Here is a 24092-nt window from a genome sequence, read left to right as displayed (position 1 = left end):
AACATCATATTATGGCCCCCGTTGTCCGATGCAACTTTTGTCCCACAAACTTTTCAGTTCCTATCATACTTTCGAAGTTATTCTTGGTAGCAATAATTAGTGACTCATCCTGTATAAATGGTATATGTATTTGGCGAGCTATGGACCGCACACGACTTAAGACTTATGATGTTTCTTTTTCTTCCTTTCTTCCAAGTACTTCGTCATTTTCTCTCCAATCACTCGTCTCGGATCATCTGTCCACAATCTCTTTGGCAGAGGTTTTGGTTTATCTTCTTCATAGGTCGATTTTTCTATCAATAGTCTGAAACGATTCCTATCATGTATCATTCCTTCAGTAACACCTATTTTGTTTGCATCTTTCTTCATTACTTCTATCCATCCTATAGTTTTCTTCAGTTTATTAACGTAATTAAAATTTTTCTTTGTAATCCTTGTTCCTTCCATTCTTTTTATGTGTCCATACAACTTTAGCCGTCTCTTCTTGATTGTTCGTGTGATTTGTTCTGTATGTTTATATAAATATTAATTTCCCTTTTAATCCATACATTTTCATTGTTTCTCTGGACCTAGAATTTTTTTTAGTATTTTACTCTCTCTTTCTTCTCGTTCTCTTTGTTCGTCTCTCTTATTCAATGTTAGGCACTGTGATCTATACTTTGCTTGTGTCTCAGTAACTGAATTATTATGTCTAATCTTCACTTGGATGAATACTGATTTCTTATTGAAGTAGTTTTGTGTTAATTTGTATGCATAATCTAACTTCTTTACTCTTTCTTTGTTTTTTGTTTTATCAGGCCCGTTGGCTTGGATCCATTTCCCGAGATATTTAAATTTATCAATTTTTTTTTAAATTTTTCCATTCTTTTTCTTAACAAACTTTTCTCTATTGTGTTTGTGTTCTATATACTAGGTTTTTTCATAAGATGTATTTAGCCCAGTCTTTTCAGCAGTCTCGTGTAATGGACCAAACGTAACAGTTCTGTCTGTTTGGTTTTCAGTTATGAATGCCATATAATCCGCAAAGGCTAAACATTTTACATAAAATTTGTTCTTTCCTTGTCCCATGTTTATACATTTTATGTCTCTGTCTCCTAATCCGTTTTCCCATGTTTTTTAGTATTTTGCCCAAACCAGGTGAAAGAGAATCAGGGACAGTCCATCTCCTAGCCGAACTGCTGTTTTGATTTTGAACGGTTCAGAAATTTCGCCTTGAAACTTAATCCTTTATGTTGTACCCATAAGCTTTTGTTCAACAAGTCTTCTAGTATTATCATCTGTCACTGATTCGTAAAGTATCTGAAGCAGTATTTATCTGTCAACTCAATCGTTAGTCTTCTTTTCGTCTACGAAAGTAACTACTGTGTTTTTATTTTCTATAGGTCTCAGTCTCAAAATGGTTTTTAATTAGGAATATGTTCTACATATGATCTGCGTTTCCTAAGTCCTGCTCAGCACTCTCCTCTGTTAGATCCTACTTGTTCCTGTATTCCATTTAGAAGTGCTTTAAAAAGTATTTTGTATCTTTCTGGTTACAAGGAGATGCCTCTGTAGTTGTTGGTATCTGTTTTATCTCTTTTTTCTGAAGAGGATGGACCGCTACTTCTTTCCAGTCGCTGGGTATGATTCCTTTTGTCAAAATACCTTCACCTTGTAAATTTTCTGCCTTGCAGATAAGTCCCTTACTTTCGATTTTTTTGGTACTATCCCATCCTCTCCCGGTGCCTTGTTATTCTTCAGCGACCTGATAATGTTTTCTATTTCTTCCGCTGTCAGTGGCTGCAATGGTAGATTTTCATGTCGTGGTTTTTCAAGTTGTAATCGGTCAACAGTCTCTTCACAAATTAATAGATTTTCAAACTATTCAGCTGAAAGTTGGCACTTCTCTTTATTGCTGGAAACCAAGTTTCAATTTTTCTCTTAAAAATGTGAGTTTGACTGAAGCCCCTAGTGTTGTTGCTTTTAAAGTCTGGATCAATTTCTTCCAGTCTGTCTTCGTTACATTTTCTTTTCACTGACCTGATGAATTTTTCTGTTTTTTCTTTAAACTCTTCCCAACATTCACGTTTCTTATACGTAACAGTTCCATTTTTTCCATGCCTTTAGTCGAATGTGAATTGCTTCATCACATAACTCATTTCGCCATCTGTCTTGATATTCTTCTTGGTTGTCCCATTTCTTTAACTGGCTATCATCGTTTCTTTAATTTCTTACCAATCTCTCATGCTTTGTGTGTTTCATATACCACATAATTTAACCAGAATTTGCGTGAGAAATTTAGTGTTTACTATTGGAAATCATTTTGGTTTCGGTTTAGGTTTGTTCGGTTGAAACTTGGTCTTTATAACTGTTAGATAATGGCCTGCCACATGGCGTATTTGATACTCACCTTGATTTGGATTAGGTGATTTCTAAGTCTTTTTCTTTCTTGCAAGTTTCCTCATAAATGCTGTCATTAATTTTGAGTTAAATTATTTGCAAAACTTTACGAGACTTTCCCCATTTCTTTTTGTTCTTCTATGCGCTGGATAGTCTCCAACTACTGATTTAAATTTTCTTTCCTTGCCAACTTGTACATTAAAGCCTCCCACTATGATTCTGATATGTTCTTTTGGTAGTTTGGATGTCTCGTATTCTAGCATTTCCCAAAAACCTTACACTTGTTTTTCTTTTATGTAGGTTGATAGGTGGATGTGCATTTATAGTGGTGTCACGTTTATTGCCTGGTCTAAAATCCAGAAATGAAATTCGTTGTGATGCGGAGCTAAAATTAGTTACTAATTTAGTAAATTGTTGATTGACCTTAAGTGCTGTCCCTAAGACAACCATATTATCCAAATTTCTAATGGTTGGATTTCCTTTGTGAATCCTGTATCCAACTGACTCATTTCCATTTTCATCCAGATATCGTGTTTCTTGAAGTGCTAATAAAAGTGTTTCGCGTTTGCTGAGGGTGTCAGTTAGGTATTTTAGTTTTCTGACTTTCATAAGTGCGTTTATGTTCAGACTGCCCAGTAGGCGATTTTTCTTGTGTATTATCTTTGAAGAAGTTCCAGGAAGTTTCGACTCTTCCTTACGGGATGTTCTAGGCTCTCCAGAATCCAAAGACCTAGTTGCACCACCTTGACTCGCGATGGATGATTGGGTACTTCCTGGAGAAGTTTTCCTTTTGAAATTTACCGCCATGCCTTAGGTTACAGTTTTGCTTGGGGGAAGAGAGTCGAATCTTTCCATGATTAAAATTCAAGCATTTAGCTTAGATCTATAAATGAGGCCGGTACTAACAGGTGGAACAGACGCCTTTCATAGCCGCCCATTGTGGGAGCAGAGGCTACAGTGTTGTGCTTTTACGTAAAGGTCTCCCCTCCTGCCTGTTCTGCCGTTCTGATGACCTTCACCTCCGCCTTCACTGCCGTTGAGGTCTTTCCCGCCATACCGGCTACCAGTGGGAGCCTCTAATTATTTGTTGGATCGCAGCGTAGTACTATTCAAGTGAAGTTTTTGGAAAGAGCCCAAGTCACATATTGTATTTTTATTTACCCGCTTCGTTCTTAAAATGAACAAGAGCATCATTAGAATATACAGTTTAAAGTTGGCTGAAAGCATTAAACATTGCGTTTAAAGTTGTCTGGCTTCTCTAAAGATTAAAGTGGCTGTAATATAGTACTTAAACTTACGTTTAAAGTACGGTAGTAAATGATTACATTGGGCGCTGTCAATGACATCTTTTACTACTGTACTTTCAGCGCACTTGAAACGTAAATTTAAGTACTATAGTACAGTCAGTTTAATCCTTAGAGCTGTCAGACAACTTTAAACCGTATAATTTGATGATGGTCTTGTTTAGCTGAATAGTGAAACCGGTAAATGAAAAACACACTGTTCGAATTGTGGCTGTTTTCAAAACAGTGGCTTCCGCTACAGGCAATGGCTAAAAAATGGTTCAAATGGCTCTGAGCACTATGGGACTTAACATCTATGGTCATCAGTCCCCTAGAACTTAGAACTACTTAAACCTAACTAACCTAAGGACATCACACAACACCCAGCCATCACGAGGCAGAGGAAATCCCTGACCCCGCCGGGAATCGAACCCGGGTACCCGGGCGTGGGAAGCGAGAACGCTACCGCACGACTACGAGATGAGGGCTACAGGCAATGCCTGCTCTTATTAAAATAATTTTGATCTTTACAGCAGACTGAAACTCGCCAGTGCTCGGTCCATTCTTCCTCTGCTGTTTGCGTACCCATAACCTAGAATCGGCAGACGGTAGTCTGAAGATCATTACAGGGCCAGAAACATTGGCGTCCTTTCCCATCCAATCGATGTCGTCGTTGTAAAACGAATCCTACATCAGCTGGGGTCCAAAGAAAGCAGACTGGCATGTACATAAAGACTGAGTTTTTGTATGTATATAAATATTGCGTAATATATATATATCGGGTGATCAGAAAGTCAGTATAAATTTGAAAACTGAATAAATCACGGAATAATGTAGATAGAGAGGTACAAGTTGACACACATGCTTGAAATGACATGGGGTTTTATTAGAACCAAAAAAATACAAAAGTTCAAAAAATGTGCTACAGATGGCACTTCATCTGATCAAAATGGCAGTAATTAGCATAACAAAGTAAGACAAAGCAAAGATGATGTTCTTCACAGGAAATGCTCAATATGTCCACCATCATTCCTCAGCAATAGCTGTAGTCGAGAAATAATGTTGTGAACAGCACTGTAAAACATGTTCGCAGTTATGGTGAGGCATTGGCGTATTTTTTTGGTTCTAATAAAACCCCATGTCATTCCAAGAATGTGTGTCAAATTTTACCTCTCTATCTACATGATTCCGTGGTTTATTAAGTTTTCAAATATATACTGACTTTTTGATCACCCGGTATATAATTTCAAACAGTAGTACATTGTTGTGTATAGAATTTTTGAATTGTATACACAACAATGTACTGTTTCTTTTTTCTTCCTCGTAGTCAGCCGTAACAGAGAACAGGGAAGTCCTATTTCTGGCTTATTGGCTTTCATTTAGTACTACATAATCTGAATCGTCCGAAACTTTGTAATCCTACACGTTTGCCTATTAAAACAATGCGAAATGCCGTCATTGAAGCTACTATCACAGATCCAGCTGCCAACCAATTTACCAAATCATTTTACGTGTCATCAATTCCCAATCAGCGTTTTGTCTGCAATAATAATAATCGAGAGAGGAGGGTGGAGGAACTGAAGACAGGGAGGTGGAAGGAGATTGACAGAAAGGCAAGAGGAAGTATAAAACGGACAGAGAGACAGAGGGCAGGAGGAGATGCAGAGAGATAGGGGCAGGACGAAATGTACGAGGAGAGGGGGAAACAGATGACAGACAAAGAGAGTGCAGAGAAGGAGGAAATCGACAAAGGGGGAGAAGGAGATGGTAAGAGAGAAGCGGAGAAGGAAATTACGATATTCATCGAATTCCAGTACTATTTAACAATTTCGAAGCATTACCTGGTTTGCTAGTACGATTATTATTACACGAGTTCGATTGAAAATTACTGTTATTTGAATGTGCCGGAGACGTGCTTCATTCCTGTAGATCCTTTCCATCGTTGGTCTCATTACATGAGCTGTTTCGCTATGTTTACGTTTCCTGAAATATTGCGCTGGGTGAAAAGAATGATTTTGACTGTTTTCGTAATAGGAAACGTGGTAATCGAAGTCATGATGGTGAGGTAGCCAGGTGTAAATACTACAGCAGCGTGAAAACTATGTGTGTGTGTGTGTGTGTGTGTGTGTGTGTGTGTGTGTGTGTGTGTATTACTTTTACATTTTTAGTACACAGAGAGTAATTACACCAAACTTTTGACAGTCAGGTTAATAACATTTCTTTTTCTCAATCAAATGACTTACTTTGAGAAGCAAGTTTATTTGTGTGGCCAACCTCCGCAGAAAGCATATAAATATTAGTTTTGTAAATAAAACTGCCTTTTCCTACTGCTAGTTACTTTATTTGTCCCATACGCGTTTCGCCTTCTCCTGTTGTGAGGCATTATCAGTGGGATCTATAACGATACAGTTTTGTTAGTTATAGATTATCAAAAAGTTCACTACGCGATTTTTTGTAAAAAAAAAAAAAGGTAATTACTTACGTATGGCAGTGATAAAAGTGGTAGTGCGACCTCCAGACCAGATATGAAGAAACGCAGGTCAAAAAATCGTTATAATTACTTTTTTTGCAAAAAATCGCGAAGTGAACTGTTTGATGTTCTATAACTAACAGAACAGCATCGTTATAGATCTAACTGATGATGCCTCAGAACAGGAGAAGGCGAAACGCGTATGGGATAAATAAAGTAACTAGCAGCAGGAAAAGGCAGTTTTATTTACAAAACAAATATTTACTTTGAGAACTTTGTGGGTATTTTCCGTACAGTAACAGTTTCAAAAAAAAAAAAAAAAAAAAAAAAAAAAAAAAAAAAAAAAAAAAAAAAACGCCGATGTACTGTAGTAAATTTTGGCGATATTGGCTACAGTGAGTGGTTTGCCTGTGGAGGTGTGGCCCCTCCCTGCCCTTGCTGTCACGGTGTGCCTTCCTCGTGTTGCAGGCGGTGTCAGCGAGGAGGCTGGCCTTAGTGTGGGTGGCGGCGGCGCTGCTGTGCGGCCTGGTATTGGGAGCGCCCGCTGCCTCGGACGACGACTACACTGACGAGAACAGGCCCTACGAGTTCGGATTCGTCATCGAGGGGCAGCAGCACCGCCACGAGAAGAAAGGTCGCACATCCGAATATGTCCGTATTGTCTCTTACTCACTTAAGGGCAGACTGCAGACAAAAATTTAACCTTTCTTCAACGTTTCCGATTTCAACCGACTTTTAAAATCGTATGTGTCATTTAAAGATGTAGGAATATCTAAGTTTTTGAGTTTATAATTTTTTATGATTTTAATGGCATTTTTGAAAAACAACTTTTGGTACTAAGCATTCAGTTTTCACATTTCAGACTCCTCATGTTCATTCACAAGACATTGTTCAACAGTTTTATGCATTCATTTTAGGATAAATATTGTTATTTTACTAACATTATTTTTTTAAAATTTTAAAACTTAATTTTTCTCTAATTATCGGTACACAAATGTGATAATGAAACAGAGACAAACGAAATTTTCGGCAATATTAATGCTTTGAAGTAAGCGAATACCTCAACACTACTTCCTGCAAAAATTTCATTGAGATTGGTATTTAGAATATAAAAGTTGGCACTGAACCAACGTACAGGGAAATGGATTTAAATTTTACTGAAAAATGAATGCTAGTACAACACACACACCCATTAAAATTGACCACCACCATACCTTTTCCCTTGATACTCCTGTAAAGCTGTTTCTTCATCTGGTTTCAGGTCCAAGGTAATCTTTTCCTTGAAATTTTCCTTCTCCAGGAAGCATCTTGCGAAGTGCTTGATCCGTCGTTGATCTCTGACAGACACTTCTCCTGGGTGTATGGTGCTGAAACTCACGCTTCTTCAGTCTTCAAACATCGCACATTGAAATAAGAAACAGCTTCTGCATGACCCAAAAGCTTTTCTATCCTTTTTTTCTTTGACGCACTTGGATCAAATGACACTAATTACTCTTTGCAGTTAGTGTCTTTGCATCAATGACCTTTGTCAGTAGTGAATCAAGGACGAGTCTCTGATAGACAGGTGGTACCTTGACCACACTGTCAGCTGTCACTATACCACGGCTCTTTGCACAGTCGATAATTCAGATATTTTTAGTGGTATTAGCAATTCAAATATATTTAAATCGTTTCGGCGTCTAAGAGTAAACTCTCCAAACATGTGAAGAAGCTATTATTCTGTTTTTATCGAAAAATAATTGACGTTTTAAGGTGAAATCTCTGCTAAAAACAGTTTTCTGATGATGGCTGACGTGTAACACTGCATGTCCACGTAAACCTGTACGCTAGTCAATTATACGGCGACTCTAAGTCAGATATGATTCGAATATCAACAGAGCTCTCGCCTGACATCATCAACAAGACGTCGTTTGTTACTCCAGCCAGCAGATTATAGAGGGTGGAGAGCATACGCCTGCTGATGAGTACAGAGTAAATTTACCTGCAAGTCTACTGGATGCATCTTTAGCACTGAAGCACCAAAGAAGCTGATATAGGAATGCGTGTTCAAATACTGCGATATGTAAACAGGCAGAATACGACTTAGTGGTCGGCAACTTCTATATAATACAACAAGTGTCTGGCGCAGTTGTTAGATCGGTCACTGCTGCTACAATGACATGTTATCAACCTTTAAGTTAGTTTGGCGTGGTATTATATTCAGCGTACTAGCGATGGGAGACAACGTCTCCAAAGTAGCGATGAAGTGGGGAGGTTCCCGTACGACCATTTCACAAGTGTACCGTGAATATCAGGAATTCGCTATAACAATCAAATCTCCGACATCGTAGCGGCCGAGAAAGATCTTGCAAGAACGGTACCAACTACTGAAGAGAATCGTTTAACGTGACAGAAGTGCAATACTTCCGAACGATTTCAGTGCTGGGCCATCAACAACTGTCAGCGTGCAAATCATTCAAGGACACATGATCGACATGGGATTTCGGAGCCGAGGTCCGACTCATGTATCCTCGATGACTGCACAACACAAAGCTTTATGCCTCGCCAGGGCCCGTGAACACCGACTTTGGACTGTTCATGTCTGGTAACATGCTGCCTGGTCGGAGGAGTCTCGTTTCAAATTGTATAGAGCGGATGGACGTGTACGGGTATGGAGACAAACTCATGAATCCACGGACCATGCATGTCAGCAGGGGACTGTTGAAACTCGTGGAGGATCTGTAATGGTGTGGGGTGTGAGCAGGTGGAGCGATGTGGGACCCGTGATACGTCTAAATACAACTCTGACAGGTGACACGTACGTAAGCATCCTGTCTCATCACCTGCATCCATTCATGTCTATTGTGCATTCCAGCGGACTTGAGCAATTCCAGCAGGATAATGCGACACCCCACACGTCCAGAACTGTTACAGTGTGGCTTCAGGACCACTCTTCTAAGTTTAAACTCTTCCGCAGGCCACCAAACTCCCCAGACATTAACATTATTGAGCATATCTGGGAAGCCATGCAACTTATTGTTCAGAAGAAATCTCGAGCCCTTCGTACTTTAACGGATTTACTGACAGTCCCTTAGGGCTCATGGTGTCAGTTTCCTCCATCACTACTTCAGACATTAGTCGAGTCGGTGCCACGTCGCGTTGCGGCAGTTCTGCGTGCTGGCTAGGTCCCTACACGATATTAGGCAGGTGTACGAGTTTTTTTGGCTCTTCACTGTATATACACTCTAAGACAAAAAAAAAAAAATACCGGCGCAACAGGCAGTAAGTATCCGAATGGTACGGAAATCGACAGACGTGATGTAGATGTACAGACAAACAAATGATTTAAAAAAAAAATCAAATGTTCAAATGTGTGTGAAATCTTATGGGACTTAACTGCTGAGGTCATCAGTCCTTAAGCTTACACAATACTTAACCTAATTTATCCTAAGGACAAACACACACACTCATACCCGAGGGAGGACTCGAACCTCCGCCGTGACCAGCCGCACAGTCCATGACTGCAGCGCCTTAGACCGCTCGGCTAATCCCTCGCGACCAGATGATTAAAATTCTAGAAAAATTTGATGGTTCATTCAAGAAAAAGAGCTTCACGAAGGTGAGCAAGTCACTAACGCGTTGGTCTTCCTTTGGCTTTTATACAAGCCGTCATTCAGCTTGACGTTTATTAATATAGTTGTTGGATGTTTTAATGAAGGATATGGTGCAAAATTTTATCCATCTGGTGCGTTATATCGTCAAAATCCTAAGATGGTACGAGCTCCCCGTCCATAATGCTCCAAACATTTGCAATTTCGGAGAGACTAGACGACCCCGTTGGCCACAGAGGGTTTGGCAAGAACGAAGACAAGTAGTAGAAATTCCTGCCGTATGCGGGCGAGCATTATTTTGCTGAAATATAAACCAAGATGGCTTGCCATGAAGGCAAAAGAACAGGGCGTAGCATACCCTGGATGTACCGCTGTGCTGCAGGCGTGGCACGGATGACTACCAAAGGGATCCAGGTATGGAAAGAAATGGCACACTAGAACATCACTCCTGGTTGTCGAGCTCTATGGCTAGCGACAGTCAGGTTGATTTGTAACCGCTGTCCGGGGCGTTTCCAGATACGCAACATTCTCTCCTTCTCATTTGTTGAACGGAATGGGTCACAACACCTCAACGTTAATTTTACACCTATGTCGCAGCATCGTTAAACCAGTTAATACAACTCTGTAGCACTCGTTAAAATCGTGTGTGCAAGTTGTGTAAGCAATCAGTGAATTGTCATGCTTAGTATTACATACGAAAACCCTAAAATGTATGTCGACTTTACTACACAACAAGTCGAACATATGTTTTGTGAACAACGTCAATGAATATCCAAAAATAGATTTTTTCTACTACCTTTTATTTAGAAAGAAATAATTGCACATTAGGTAATACCGCAGTCTGACATAAAAATGAACAGTAATGGTATCAGAGAGTTGTACATTATTTAGAACGACCAGAATAAGGCACATCAATGAAACAAACGAATTTCTTGTCGAAATTCCACTTTACATCTTTATGACAAGTCCGTCTCGGGTAACTGCCTGCTGAGCGAAGGTCAGAAAATAATCATAATATTTACTTGTCGATGCGCATTGGAAATTTTAGTAGTCATTAACAGAAGTTTTATATCTCCAAAAGAGTTCAATGTGAAGAAAATAGTGAGTTCTTTGGTTTCTACGTTAACCGGCAGATCTGTCCACAAAATAATGCTAAAGATGGTTTTCAGGTAGTTGAACAAAGAACGGATCTTAACTCGTAAAAGAGTGCGACGGCACTCAAATCTTCATTGCAGCTGATGGATACTTTACTTTTTTTTCGTATCATTGTCCTACAACTAAGGGATCAAAACGTTTGTATAACTAATGGGCGTCTATAAATCAGTTTATACTATCAGTCCTCAAGTTACCATTATAATTGTGTCTCGATGCTTCGTTACAGTCTCATAACTATGCGAAGAATTGCATCGTAAGTAGTGAATCATTTGTAACGACATGTCCGCAGATGAGAGAGGCATCATCATGGGGGAGTTCGGCTTCATCACGGCAGACGGAGTCTACCACGTGACGGTGTACGCCACGGACGAGAATGGGGACTTCAAGATCATCAGCATGAAGAACATTCGCCTCGGACCGCGTAAGTACGATAAAGCCTAATACCTACAGGATATGAACACGTCGACTGAAACACATTCAAGGAAACAACATTGTGTTGTGCGTCGCTGAGTTATCATTGTTTCTCTCTTTGCGCCCATTAACTTTTGGGGAAAAAAACTTCAAACTAAATGAGAAACTCTATTGCAAGTAATTCTAAACAAAGATTAGATCTAAACAAAGATTGAGACCTAATATCATTGGAGACACGTAAGACAGGAGTCACTCCGGTTAATTCCAGATAGCTAACACAGGAATGTAACGTAGTCTGAAATAGATTAACAAAATTTTAATTCGAACGTAAACTAATAACAATGATTGCTGTACGAGGAATCGAAGTTAGGTGATTTACCTCTAAAAATCCGTTAAGACTAGTACCAAACTACTACTGTGGCAAAAAAGAAGTGTGGGGAGGGTGCCTAACAAATTTACTCCCTTGAAACAACAACATTGAATGTCGTGGATGCTGCATATTACACAAACATTCGTAATCTTCTTGTGCCCAGTAATAAAGACAGCTTGTATACCTGAATGAGATTTTCACTCTGCAGCGGTGTGTGCTCTGATATGAAACTTCATGGCAGATTAAAACTGTGTGCCGGACCGAGACTCGAACTCGGGACCTTTGCCTTTCGTGGGCAAGTGCGCTACCAGTTTGAGCTTGTATACCTCTTTAAGAGCCACAGTCTCTATGTTGTCGTCATGATAACTGAGTAATGTATACGTCGGAGAAAGCTTATGTGACTCGACTCGTCTTGGAGGTTGCTGAAGACAGTAATGACCAATGGGTTCAACATTTCGGTTATGAATGAGCAAAAGTAAATTTATTAAATAATTTGTTTCTTCTGAAAGGCCATGTTTTACTACCAAAAATTTTTATGTGCCACAGTTGATCGGATTGTGTGCATTGTCAATTTCAGGCGCGCCTACGAAGAATGAAATAGGAATAAAACTAGAGAACGAAAACAGAAATAAACCTTGGTGACTGATATTAAAACAGTACCAACAATTGCCACTACATATAAAAAATATAATTATGTAGAATCCGTTGACACAAAAGGTTGCACCTTATAATCGTGTAATTAATGGTTAGTCAGTTATGTTATCAGTTATTTCTTACACCTTTTTCTACGACACGATTACACTAGCATTTTACATTTCCGTAACATTTTCGACTAGGCAGTGCCCATCAAAAGATTAAAGGAACATGTAAGCGGTTTTCGTATTGTCAACGGAAACCTCTTGCACCATGTTTCTGTAGGCTGAATGTGAACACCGATCGTTCAAAAATGGTTACTGAAATGTGAAATGCTCATGCGATTATGTTGTTAAAAAGATTAAAAATAGCAGGATATGAGTCATTCGCTCGATCTCCAACTTACTATGTAATTTATTCAACCATATTTTAGTTATTGTTTTTTCAGTATATATCTTTTGCATAGCATTTGTACACTTAGAGAAATTTTTTAACAATCTTGATTGGAATACTCTCTTTCAAATTCTGAAGGCTGCAGGGGTAAAATATAGGGAGCGAAAGGCTATTTACAATTTGTATAGACAGCAGATGGCAGTTATAAGAGTCGAGGGGTATGACAGGGAAGCGGTGGTTGGGAAGGGCGTGAGAGAGGGTTGTAGCTTCTCCCCGATGTTATTCAATCTGTATATTGACCAAGCAATAAAGGAAACAAAAGAAAAGTTCGGAGTAGGTATTAAAATCCACGGAGAAGAAATAAAAACTTTGAAGTTCGCCGATGACATTGTAATTCTGTCAGAGACGGCAAAGGACTTGGAAGAGCACTTGAACGGACTGGACAGTGTCTTGAAAGGAGGGTATAAGATGAACGTCAACAAAAGCAAAAAGAGAATAATGGAATGTAGTCTAATTAAGTCGGGTAATGCTGAGGGAATTAGATTAGGAAATGAGACACTTAAAGTAGTAAAGGAGTTTTGCTATTTGGGGAGCAAAATAACTGATGATGGTCGAAGTAGAGGGGATATAAAATGAAGACAGGCAATTGCAAGGAAAGCGTTTCTGAAGAAGAGAAATTTGTTAACATCGAGTATAGATTTAAATGTCAGGAAGTCGTTTCTGAAAGTATTTGTATGGAGTGTGGCCATGTATGGAAGTGAAACGTGGACGATAAATAGTTTACACAAGAGAAGAATAGAAGCTTTCGAAATGTGGTGTTACAGAAGAATGCTGAAGATTATATGGGTAGACCACGTAAGTAATGAGAAGGTATTGAATAGAACTGGGGAGAAGAGGAGCTTGTGGCACAGATTGACTAGAAGAAGGAATCGGTTGGTAGGACATGTTCTGAGACATGGAGGCATCACCAATTTAGTGTTTCAGGGCAGCGTGGGGGGTAAAAATCGTAGAGGGAGACCAAGAGATGAATACACAAAGCAGATTTAGAAGTGTGTAGGCTGCAGTAGGTACTGGGAGATGAAGAAGCTTGCACAGGATAGAGTAGCATGGAGAGATGCATATTAGACAGGAGCGCAGCTCATTCACTAAAGGGTGGTGGGCACATCTGGGCCAGTGTGGTCTGTTCGCGGATATTGTCCTTAGCACCATGGTTGTCTGCTCCCAACGGAAGCTTTTAGAGATAGCCTGTATCTTCGGGATTAGAAATTTGCTTCCACCCGCTGACAAATCCTGTAGCCTTTGGCGATTCTTATCGACGGCGACATGCACTTCCACCAAGATTTCGACCACAACATTCCTGCTTTGATACAGACTGAAGTGAGTTCCTCTCTTCACATCAGAGCTGCAGTTTCGCGCAACATCATAAGTTATTCTCAGGCTTTCTAGGCGATTTGCACTGATGAATTGTTCTCGGGAATTCAACTGAGTAAAGCCTTCGTTTTGGAGCGTAGTTTCGACACGTTCCTTTCTTGTCATCTGCTGGCGAAGTATCTCGGTCTTTCTGAACGCTGCTATTTATCCTTTTCTTGTGGTATCTTTAATCTCCCGGAATCGCACCAAGGGAAAGGAACTCAAGCGCCTGAAGCTGAGAGTCCCTGGTGATTTGGAATGAGGTGAAGTGCCTCGTTAAGTCTTGAGGTCGGTAGTCTGCCATACGTTTTGCTGGCGCTCTGATACCGGATCGCTCGTAGTAGGTTTTAGGTATGACGTCGTAAACAGCGGCTCTGAGAAGGAAGCCTCTAATCACTAGATGTTCATAAATTCATTTATATCACCTCCTTGATTATCTACTGTCTGACCAAAGGACTGAATTACTCAGAAAAGTAAAATGGTGAATGGTTTTTCAGACCATGATGCACAAATTTTAACATTAAAAGGCTTTTGTACTCAAACGAATGTTACATATAATTACAAACTATGTAGGAAAGTTAACCCAATAGCAATAGAGAGTTTTTTAAACCTCTTCAAAGCACAAAAGTGGCAGGATGTTTATTGTGCCGAAAACATAGATGATCAAAATAATGCTTTCCTTAACACATTTCTCATGCTCATTGAGATTTGCTTTCCATTAGAACTTTCTAAACGGGGTACCAGCAGTAAAAGGCAGCCTGGGAGGCTGACTAGTGGGATAAGGATATCATGTAGAACGAAGAGGGAATAATATCAGAATGTTAGAAGTAGTCACAATCAAGTTACAGTAGCCCATTACAAACAGTGCTGAAAGGTGCTTAAAAATGTTATTAGGAAGGCAAAGAGTCTGTGGTGCGTAAATAGAATACCTAATTCACAGGATTAAATTAAACCGTATGGTTGGTTGTGAAGGAAGTGTCAAGTCAGCAGCACAAGGTCGACAATATAAAGTCAATTCGTAGTAAAAGTATTTCTGTTATTGATAAATGAGATATATCTACAGTATTTAACAACTATTTTCTGAGCATTGCTGGGGAATTAAATAAAAATTTAGTTTCTACGGGGAATCATTTAACTCTCTTGGCAAATGCCTTTCCGAGATTGGTATCTGAAATACTCCTCTCTGATACATACAACGGGGAGAATCAGTCAACAACTAAGTCACAGAAGACTAAGGACTCTCATGAATACTATGGAGTGCCTACCAGAATATTGAAGTATTGTACTGCACATGTTAGACATTTATTTAACCATATTTGTAATTTTTCCTTTAGGACTGGTCAGTTTACTGAACGATTAAAGTTCTCAGTAGTGAAACCGCTTTACAAAAAAGCAGAAAGGGATAATGCAGACAATTTTAGGCCTATTTCTATGCCATCAGTGTTTGTTAACGTTATTGAAAAGGCTGTGTATGTAAGGATAATTGATCATTTTATATGGCAAGGTTTGCTATCAAACGTAGAGTCCGGCTTTACAACTCGTTTAACGACTGAAAATGCTATATTCTCTTTTCTCTGTGAGATACTTGATGGGTTAAACAAAAGGTTTCGAACGCTAGGCATATTTTTTGAATTAACTGATTTAACTAAGGCTTTTGATTGTGTTGATCGCGAAACATTGCTCCAGAAATTGGACCATTACAGAATACGGGGAGTAGTTCACAGTTGGTTCACCTCTTACTTTACCAACAGACAGCAAAAGGACATTACTCACAGTGTTGAGAGTGGCTGTGATGTTGGGTATGAGTGGGGTACAGTCAAATGGGGGGTACCTCAGGGACCAGTGTTGGGGCCACTCCTGTTCCTTATTTATATAACAGATGTGCCCTCTAGTATCGCGGGTAACTAAAATATTTCTGTTTGCTGATGACACAAGCTTGGTAGTAAAGGATGTTGTGTGCAACATTGGCTTTCAAATAGTACAGTTCATGACATATGTTCATGGCTTGTAGAAAATAAACTAAGGCCAAATCATAGTAGGACTCAGTTTTTGAAGTTTCTAACAACATTACGTTTTAATTGTACAGAATGGGCGTATGATTGCTGAAAAAAATGGCTCTGAGCGCTATGGGACTTAACTTCTGAGGTCATCAGTCCCCTAGAACTTAGAACTACTTGAACCTAACTAACCTAAGGACATCACACACATCCATGCCCGAGGCAGGATTCGAACCTGCAACCTTAGCGGTCGCGCGGTTCCAGACTGTAGCGCCTAGAACCACTTGCCCACACCGGCCGGCGCTGCTGATGGATCCACAACTGTTTTGGCTGTTTTTACATGGAATGGATTGGGTCCTCTGGTCGAACTGAATCGATCATTGACTGGTGACTGGATATGGTTATTTGCATCTATTCATGGACTTCATGTTGCAATACAAAGATGGAATTTTTATGGCTGACCGTGCGCCATTTCACTAAGCCACAGTTGCTAACCCGTGGTTTGTAGAACGTTCTGGACAATTTCAGGGAACGAACTGACCACCCAGATCGTCCTATATGAAACGCATCGATCGTGAGACCAGTTCGTGAGAAAACTCCAACACCGGCAACACTTTCGCATTTATGGACGGCTAAGTATTTCTGCAGGGTACTTGAGCCCATAGGAGGTCGAGCTGCTGCACTACGCTGGGCGAAAGAAGGTCCACCACGATATTAGGGGATATCCAATGACCGTTTCCATCACAGCGTATATTAGTCAACAGTACGTCTCGCAAGTGCTCCTTGTCGGTCGAAGACGAATATTTTTCGAACTGTAATGTGAGCATGGAAAGATGTGTGAGCGTGCGCCGGTGTGCTGTGTGTCGCCAGCTCTGGACCAGATGCGGACGGCGCCGCGCGCCAGCACGACAACGCGGCCTGTGACGCAGCCGCCGGCAGCAGCGACGCGCACCTCGACGCCCCCCGCAGCCCCCGGCTCCACCAGGACGGCGGCCAGGCTCGACGGCGTCAACGGCTGCAGCGGCTGCCTCATCCCCACCACCACGGCAGCTGCGCCTCCGGCCATCGGCTCTGAGTTGCAGCCTCCGTTCGTTGGAGGTCAGGTTCAAATCTCTTTAATGTAATTTAATAATGGCCACAGTGTGTACCGATTACACACTAACGTACACTCGTGCTCATAAATTAAGCATAATTGCAGAATGTGATGCCACACCACGTGGAACTACACGAAACTGGCGCTAATAGCATAGCCACCTAGGGAACACACACAACACAGATCTGTAAGTCCACGGTATTGGTGAGAAGTTGAGAAAACCGTCCCGAAACACATATGCTACAAAACGCCACTGTTTCCTGCGCATGCACCCCAACAGACAAGACACAGCGTAGGCGGTCTCCTTAGCAGACGTGTTGCAACTTCTAAGTGATCTGCCAATAAAATACAGTGTGGTTGGAAATTCCCGTTACAGAATTCTAGCACTTGTAGATGGGAGTGAGTACATCGTATTTTGAATAGGAACCAATGTCCGATAATGTCATCCAACGAGCGTACAGAGCGTCAAAGTTATAGGCGCGGGCGTCTGTAAATGTACGTATATATGGCGTGATTCCGTGATGATGATACAGACTTTCTAGGATGATGGGGAAGCATAAATGTATTAATTTGAAGTAAGGATCTCTTTACCGGAAACGAACGAGTCGAAACTTATAAACGAAAACCGTTATGATACCTCCAACAGTTGAATACATGTACCGGTTCTTGTGTTGCGAAGAGTGTAGGGAGGGTTACTTTCAGAGGTGGTAGTATGGACAAAAACGGGAAAAAATGTCTAATAAACGTGGGCTCTAAAGTGAGTACCTTGACAGCTATGAACACTCTCTCAATAGACGAGATGTGTTTCACATTAGTGAAGATGAATGAATGGTCATAGCTCCTCAGACATGCAATTTGGAGCCCACATTTAGTGTACATTTTTTCTCGTTTTTGTCCACACTACCACCAGTGAAAGTTACCAGCCCTACACTTTTCGCAACACAAGAACCGGTACATGTATCCAACTGTCGGCGATACCAGAACGGTTTTCGTTTATAACTTTCGACTCGTTCTTTTCCGGTAAAGGGCTCCTTAATTGAAGTTAATACATTTATCGTTCTCCATCAACCTAGAAAGTCTGTAACATCATTACGGAATCACCTCGTACACAAGTACATTTACAGGCGCCCGCGCCCATAGCTTTGACGCTCTGTAGTCTGGTTGGATGACGTTTCCGAACAACGGTTCCTATTCAAAATACGATGTACTCACTCCCCTCTACAAGTTCTATAATTCTGTAACGGGAATTTCCGACCACCCAGTATAGTCTTTGATTTGCCCTCCCCAAAACATTTTTCCAAGAGTAGTGAGTTGCGTATTCTCTGGCGTTCAGGCAGATATTTGTAATTTCCTTTTTGCAACGTGTAGCTGGCTGGGGTCAGACCAAACAAATACTGCTCATCACATATTTTATGCGATGCCAGTTGTCGCCGGAAAGCGTCGGTTTAGTTCTTATTACGAATAAAATAAATTTTAGAGGAAAATTTTACGTGACCATTCGATAGAACGGACCCATATGAGTACCGTGCGTTGTTCGTTTCATCGATATGAATTAACAGGAACAGTAAATGAGCAGTACTCTAGAAGCGACAGAGTAGCGCTGTGTATGTCTATTGCAGTCAGCGCGGGCCCTTGTTGTTCAGCCGCCTCTAGAGAACTGGTGATTCCTCGTGTTTTACTGTTCGTGTTAATGCGCATTGATAAGGCGAATATCACACCAGACTAATTTCGGTCCGTTCTATAGAACAGACATGTAAAATTCTGCTTTAAAAAGAATTTTATTCGTGATGGGAAACAAACCTACGCTTTCTACATCTACATCTACATACGTACTCCGCAATCCACCATACGGTGCGTGGCGGAGGGTACCTCGTACCACAATTAGCATCTTCTCTCCCTGTTCCACGCCCCAACAGAACGAGAGAAAAATGACTGCCCATATGCCTCTGTACGAGCCCTAATCTCTCTTATCTTTGTGGTCTTTCCGCGAAATATAAGTTGGCGGCAGTAAAATTGTACTGCAGTCAGCCTCAAATTCTGGTTCTCTAAATTTCCTCAGTAGGATTCACGAAAAGAACGCCTCCTTTCCTCCAGAGACTCCCACCCGTGTTCCTGAAGCGTTTCCGTAACACTCGAGTGATGATCAAACCTACCAGTAACAAATCTAGCAGCCCGCCTCTGAACTGCTTCTATGTCCTCCCTCAATCCGACCTGATAGGGATCCCAAAAGCTCGAGCAGTACTCAAGAATAGGTCGTATCAGTGTTTTATAAGCGGTCTCCTTTACAGATGAACCAGATCTTCCCAAAATTCTACCAATGAACCGAAGACGACTATCTGCCTTCCCGACAACTGCCATTACATGCTTGTCCCACCTCATATCGCTCTGCAATGTTACGCGCAAATATTTAATCGACGTGACTGTGTCAAGCGCTACACTACTAATTGAGTATTGAAACATTACGGGATTTTTTCCTATTAATCTGCATTAATTTACATTTATATGTATTTAGAGTTAGCTGCCATTCTTTACACGAATCACAAATGCTGTCCAAGTCATCTTGTATCCTCCTACAGTCACTTAACGACGACACCTTCCGGTACACCACACCATCATCAGCAAACAGCCGCACATTGCTACGTATCTACCCTATCCAAAAGATCATTTATGTAGATATAAAACAACAGCGGACCTGCCATACTTCCCTGGGCACTCCCGATGATACCCTCTCCTCCGATGAACACTCACCATCGAGGTGAGTCCGTTGACACTGGACGTCGCATAGTTGACGCTTGGGCGAACGCCAGCTACACTTTGCAAATACGATATTGCAGGTACACACCGAAAAACCAGAGAAAATGTACTTGACAACGCTTAAGATAGGCACCCTGTCTGTATGATCGTTCCAGCTTAAGTTATTCGTAATTCTAACTCCTAGGGATTTAGTTGAATTCACAGCCTTTAGATATGTGTGATTCATCGTGTAACCGAAACTTGACAGATTCCTTTAAGTACTCATGTCGATGACCTTACACTTCTTCATTTTTAGGGTCAAATGGTTCGAATGGCTCTGAGCACTATGGCACTTAACAGGTCATCAGTCCTCTAGAACTTAGAACTACTTAAACCTAAACAAACCTAAGGACATCACACACATCCATGCCTGAGGCAGGATTCGAACCTGTGACCGTAGCGGTCGCGCGGTTCGACACTGAAGCGCCTAGAACCGCTCGGCCACGACGGCAAGCATTTAGGGTTAACTGCCAGTTTTCGCGCCATACGGATAGCTTGTGTAAACCATGTTGAAATTGGCATTGATTTTCTAATGACTTTAGTAGGCGGTAAATGACAGGATCATCTGCAAACAGTCTCAGAGAGCTGCTCATATTGTCTCCTAAATCTTCTACATAGGTCAGTAACAGCAGAAGCCTATAACACTTTATTGGGGAATGCCAGAGTCGTTTCTGTCTTACTCGATGTCTTTCCATCACTTATTATTAACTGTGACTTTTCCAACAGGTAAACACGAATCCAGTCGCAGAACTGAGACGGTTGTCCATAGGCTTGCAGTTTCATCACAAGCCACTTGTAAGAAACGGTATCAAAAACGTTTTTCGAGATCTAGCAGTACGCAATCAATGAGAGATCCGCTGTCGATAGCACTCATCACTTCGTGAAAATAAAGAGTCAGTTGTGTTTCACAAGAAGGATATTTTCTGAACTCGTGCCGACCGTGTGTCAACAAATCGTGTACCTCCAGGTACCAGAATGAGATTTTCACTCTGCAGCGGAGAGTGCGCTAATATGAAACTTACTGGCCGATTAAAACTGTGTGCCGGATCAAAACTCGAACTCGGGACCTTTGCCTTTCGCGAGCAAGTGCTCTACCATCTGAGCTACCCAAGCACGCCCCGTCCTCACGCCTTTACTTCTGCCACTACTTCGTTTCCTACCTTCCAAACTTTACAGAAGCTCTCCTGCGAACCTTGCAGAACTAGCACTCCTGAAAGAAAGGAATTACCTCCAGGGAATTTATAACTGCGCGGGATTAGCCGAGCGGTCTGGGGCGCTGCAGTCATGGACTGTGCGGCTTGTCCCGGCAGAGGTTCGAGTCCTCCCTGGGGCATGGGTGTGTGTGTGTGTTTGTCCTTAGGATAATTTAGGTTAAGTAGTGTGTAAGCTTAGGGACTGATGACCTTAGCAGTTAAGTCCCATAAGATTTCACACACATTTTTTAAATTTGTAACTGGCATTCAGTACTCAATTGAGTACAATCTTGAGTGGTTCTGGATGTCATTACTGTCATCGATATATTAAAAAAATGGTTCAAACGGTTCTGAGCACTATAGGACTGGGGTTATCAGTCCCCTAGAACTTAGAACTACTTAAACCTAACTAACCTAAGGACATCACACACATCCATGCTCGAGGCAGGATTCGAAACTGCGACCGTAGCGGTCTCGTGGTTCCAGACTGAAGCGCCTAGAACCGCTCGGCCACACCGGCCGGCTAGTCATATACCGTTCTCTCCTGTCACGTGGGAGTAGCTAAGTTATAACGAACCCCACATTTGTACAGAACGCTACCTACACACGAACTTTATTTTCTTGTAACAGGTCCTCCATCCGCTGGAGCACTTGGAAGACCTAGTCCCGCATCTGTTGGAACACTTGGACTACCTGGAGGCGTCGGCGGTGGTTTCAGCACTGGAGACAGAACTGCCAGTGGCTTCGGTGGTGGTCAAGGCGGCGGAGCCGGAGGCGGCGTCCGAGATCGCATTGGGGGTGGCATCGCAAATCGTACTGGTGGGAGCTTCGGAGGTGGGGCTCCAGGTAGTGCTGTAGGCGGCGGCGTCGGCATCACTAGGGCTCCGGTGGCAGGTGGCAGTGCCGGTAGCTTTGGGGGCGGTGCTGGAGGTGCTGGGAGCGTCGACAGAGGAGGCGGTGTGACTGGCTTCGGAGGGCAGCGCCCTGGCCTGCCAGGGCAGCCAACTGTCGGCACGGCAGCTCAGCCCGACAGACCTTCCCAACCAGTGGGGCAGCAGCCGGCGTTCGGAGCGCGACCCTTCGCCGTCCCAGCACAAACGCCCTCGGGAGTTGGCGGCGCTCCTGGCCAGCCGGGTGCAGGCCCAGTTTCCGCTCGGCCAGGGCCGCAGACCGCTGGTGCCCCATTTGGAACCGCCGGTGCCCCATTTGGAGGTGAGGCTTCGCCTCCCGGCACTCGGCAGCAGACCGGTGAGCGCCCGACAGCGTTCGGTGGGCGGCCGTCCTCCGTCCCTGGAGCTGCCGGTGGTGGCATCCGAGCCCCGAGTGGCGGATTGGGTGTTCCGCCTGGAGAGCCCGTCAGGGACGGACTCCCGCCGGGAGTCACCATGCAGGACGTTATGGATGCCCTGCTCTACAGGTACGTAACTCCCACCACAGCAAACAGCCTAACATCTGCATCTACATGGTTACTCTGCAATTCGCACTTCCGTTTCCTTTAATGTAGTCTATGATCACAATCTTTTTTGTTTAACAGATTACCAGTTTCGATCTTTCATGGCCATCGTGAGATCCTCAGCAAAAATGGGAAAAAATACACTCGCATACTGTATACAGCTTTAGAAGAATGCATAGAGCATATTGAAAAGTAGTACTGACAAAATTTACATTTGTGCGCCCTAAATTAGGAGAGGCATACCTCTTTCACAAAAAGTCCTAATGTACTGCAACCATAGTGGCATCGTCATATGTTAAATGCGGAATCAGCACCAGCATCGTCAAATACATATAAGTCACATCACATGCACGAGTCATGTTGTCAGTAAAACTACTGTTTAAAACTAGCTGCCGTACAGCAGCCACAAGATGTTTGTGTTGTAAGTTGACCAGATGTCGCAAATGTCGACATACATTAGTTTTCGATAATTAATTGAGACAGCGAGCATAAAAGGGGGAAACAATAGTTTAAGTCTGCAATAAGCTTATAAAGTATAAAAGGTATTACAGTAATAAAAAGCAATAAAAAGAAGAACACGACAAAAGTAATATTGTTAAAAAGACGAAGAGTTAAAAAACAGTGGCTGACATATGCTCTAGTGCCAATATTCTGGTCAATGACATAAATATTAAACATCGTTGATATTGCACCGGGTAATATTAAACAACATAAAAGAAATCGCTAAAGGAGCCACAAATGAAAGGAAATATAGTTCTGCCCATAATCAGCGCCCTCTGTTAGCGCTAAAGCCAGAATTCCTCACAGGCGGGAAGTAGTTGGAGGAACGACCGGAAGAGGGCCCCTCGTACCCTGCGGTGCTCAGTTGCAAGAAAAGCATGATAAAATTCCGTAACAGTGGACGATCTACATTATCTGATTAATGCAGTGTATGTAAAGAATAAAGAAGGAACAAGAACCTACTAGAGTCATGCGTAAAACGTATTTATTCATTACGTAGAGTGCATTAATCAGATAATGTAGATCATCCACTGTTACGGAAATTTATCATTCTTTTTTTTCTTTATTGTTACTGTACGACCTAGGTTTTGGGTTATAAGCCCATTTCATAATAAACAACTGGTGCCAGATACAGGAACCAAGGAAAGATAAACACATCAACTTCTTAATTTATCGTATCTTTATTTCAACTACAAAAGTGATTTCTATTGGCAGTTGGGAGACAGTTACCTACGTATTTTACAACAGTCATTAGGACAGCATTTACAATAACCATCAATAAACACACACTGGAGTAGACCTACATCTCAGGAATGGAAATCGCTGTCATTATATGCACTACGTTTTTCATATTAGATGCATTGTGCTGCCACCTACTACCAGGTACTCCATATCAGCGACCTCAGTAGTCATTAGACATCGTGAGAGAGCAGAATGGGGCGGTCCATGGAACTCACGGACTTCGAACG

General features: G+C 41.8%; 1 protein-coding gene across 1 annotated transcript in view; it reads left to right on the top strand.

Moving 5' to 3' along the window:
- The window catches only part of LOC126284930 (protein lethal(3)malignant blood neoplasm 1), a 134550-nt gene that overhangs the window by 89612 nt on the left and 20846 nt on the right, over positions 1–24092 (top strand). The window contains exons 2-5 of the mRNA XM_049984193.1: positions 6601–6766; positions 11167–11298; positions 16962–17189; positions 21801–22587. Coding sequence (XP_049840150.1) covers positions 6601–6766; positions 11167–11298; positions 16962–17189; positions 21801–22587 — 1313 coding nt within the window. The remainder of the gene's footprint in view (positions 1–6600; positions 6767–11166; positions 11299–16961; positions 17190–21800; positions 22588–24092) is intronic.

The sequence above is a fragment of the Schistocerca gregaria genome, chromosome 8 (assembly GCF_023897955.1).
Source record: "Schistocerca gregaria isolate iqSchGreg1 chromosome 8, iqSchGreg1.2, whole genome shotgun sequence".
NCBI classification, from domain to species: domain Eukaryota; kingdom Metazoa; phylum Arthropoda; class Insecta; order Orthoptera; family Acrididae; genus Schistocerca; species Schistocerca gregaria.
Note: the sequence above shows the minus strand (reverse complement) of the source record. Positions and strands in the feature narration are given on the sequence as shown.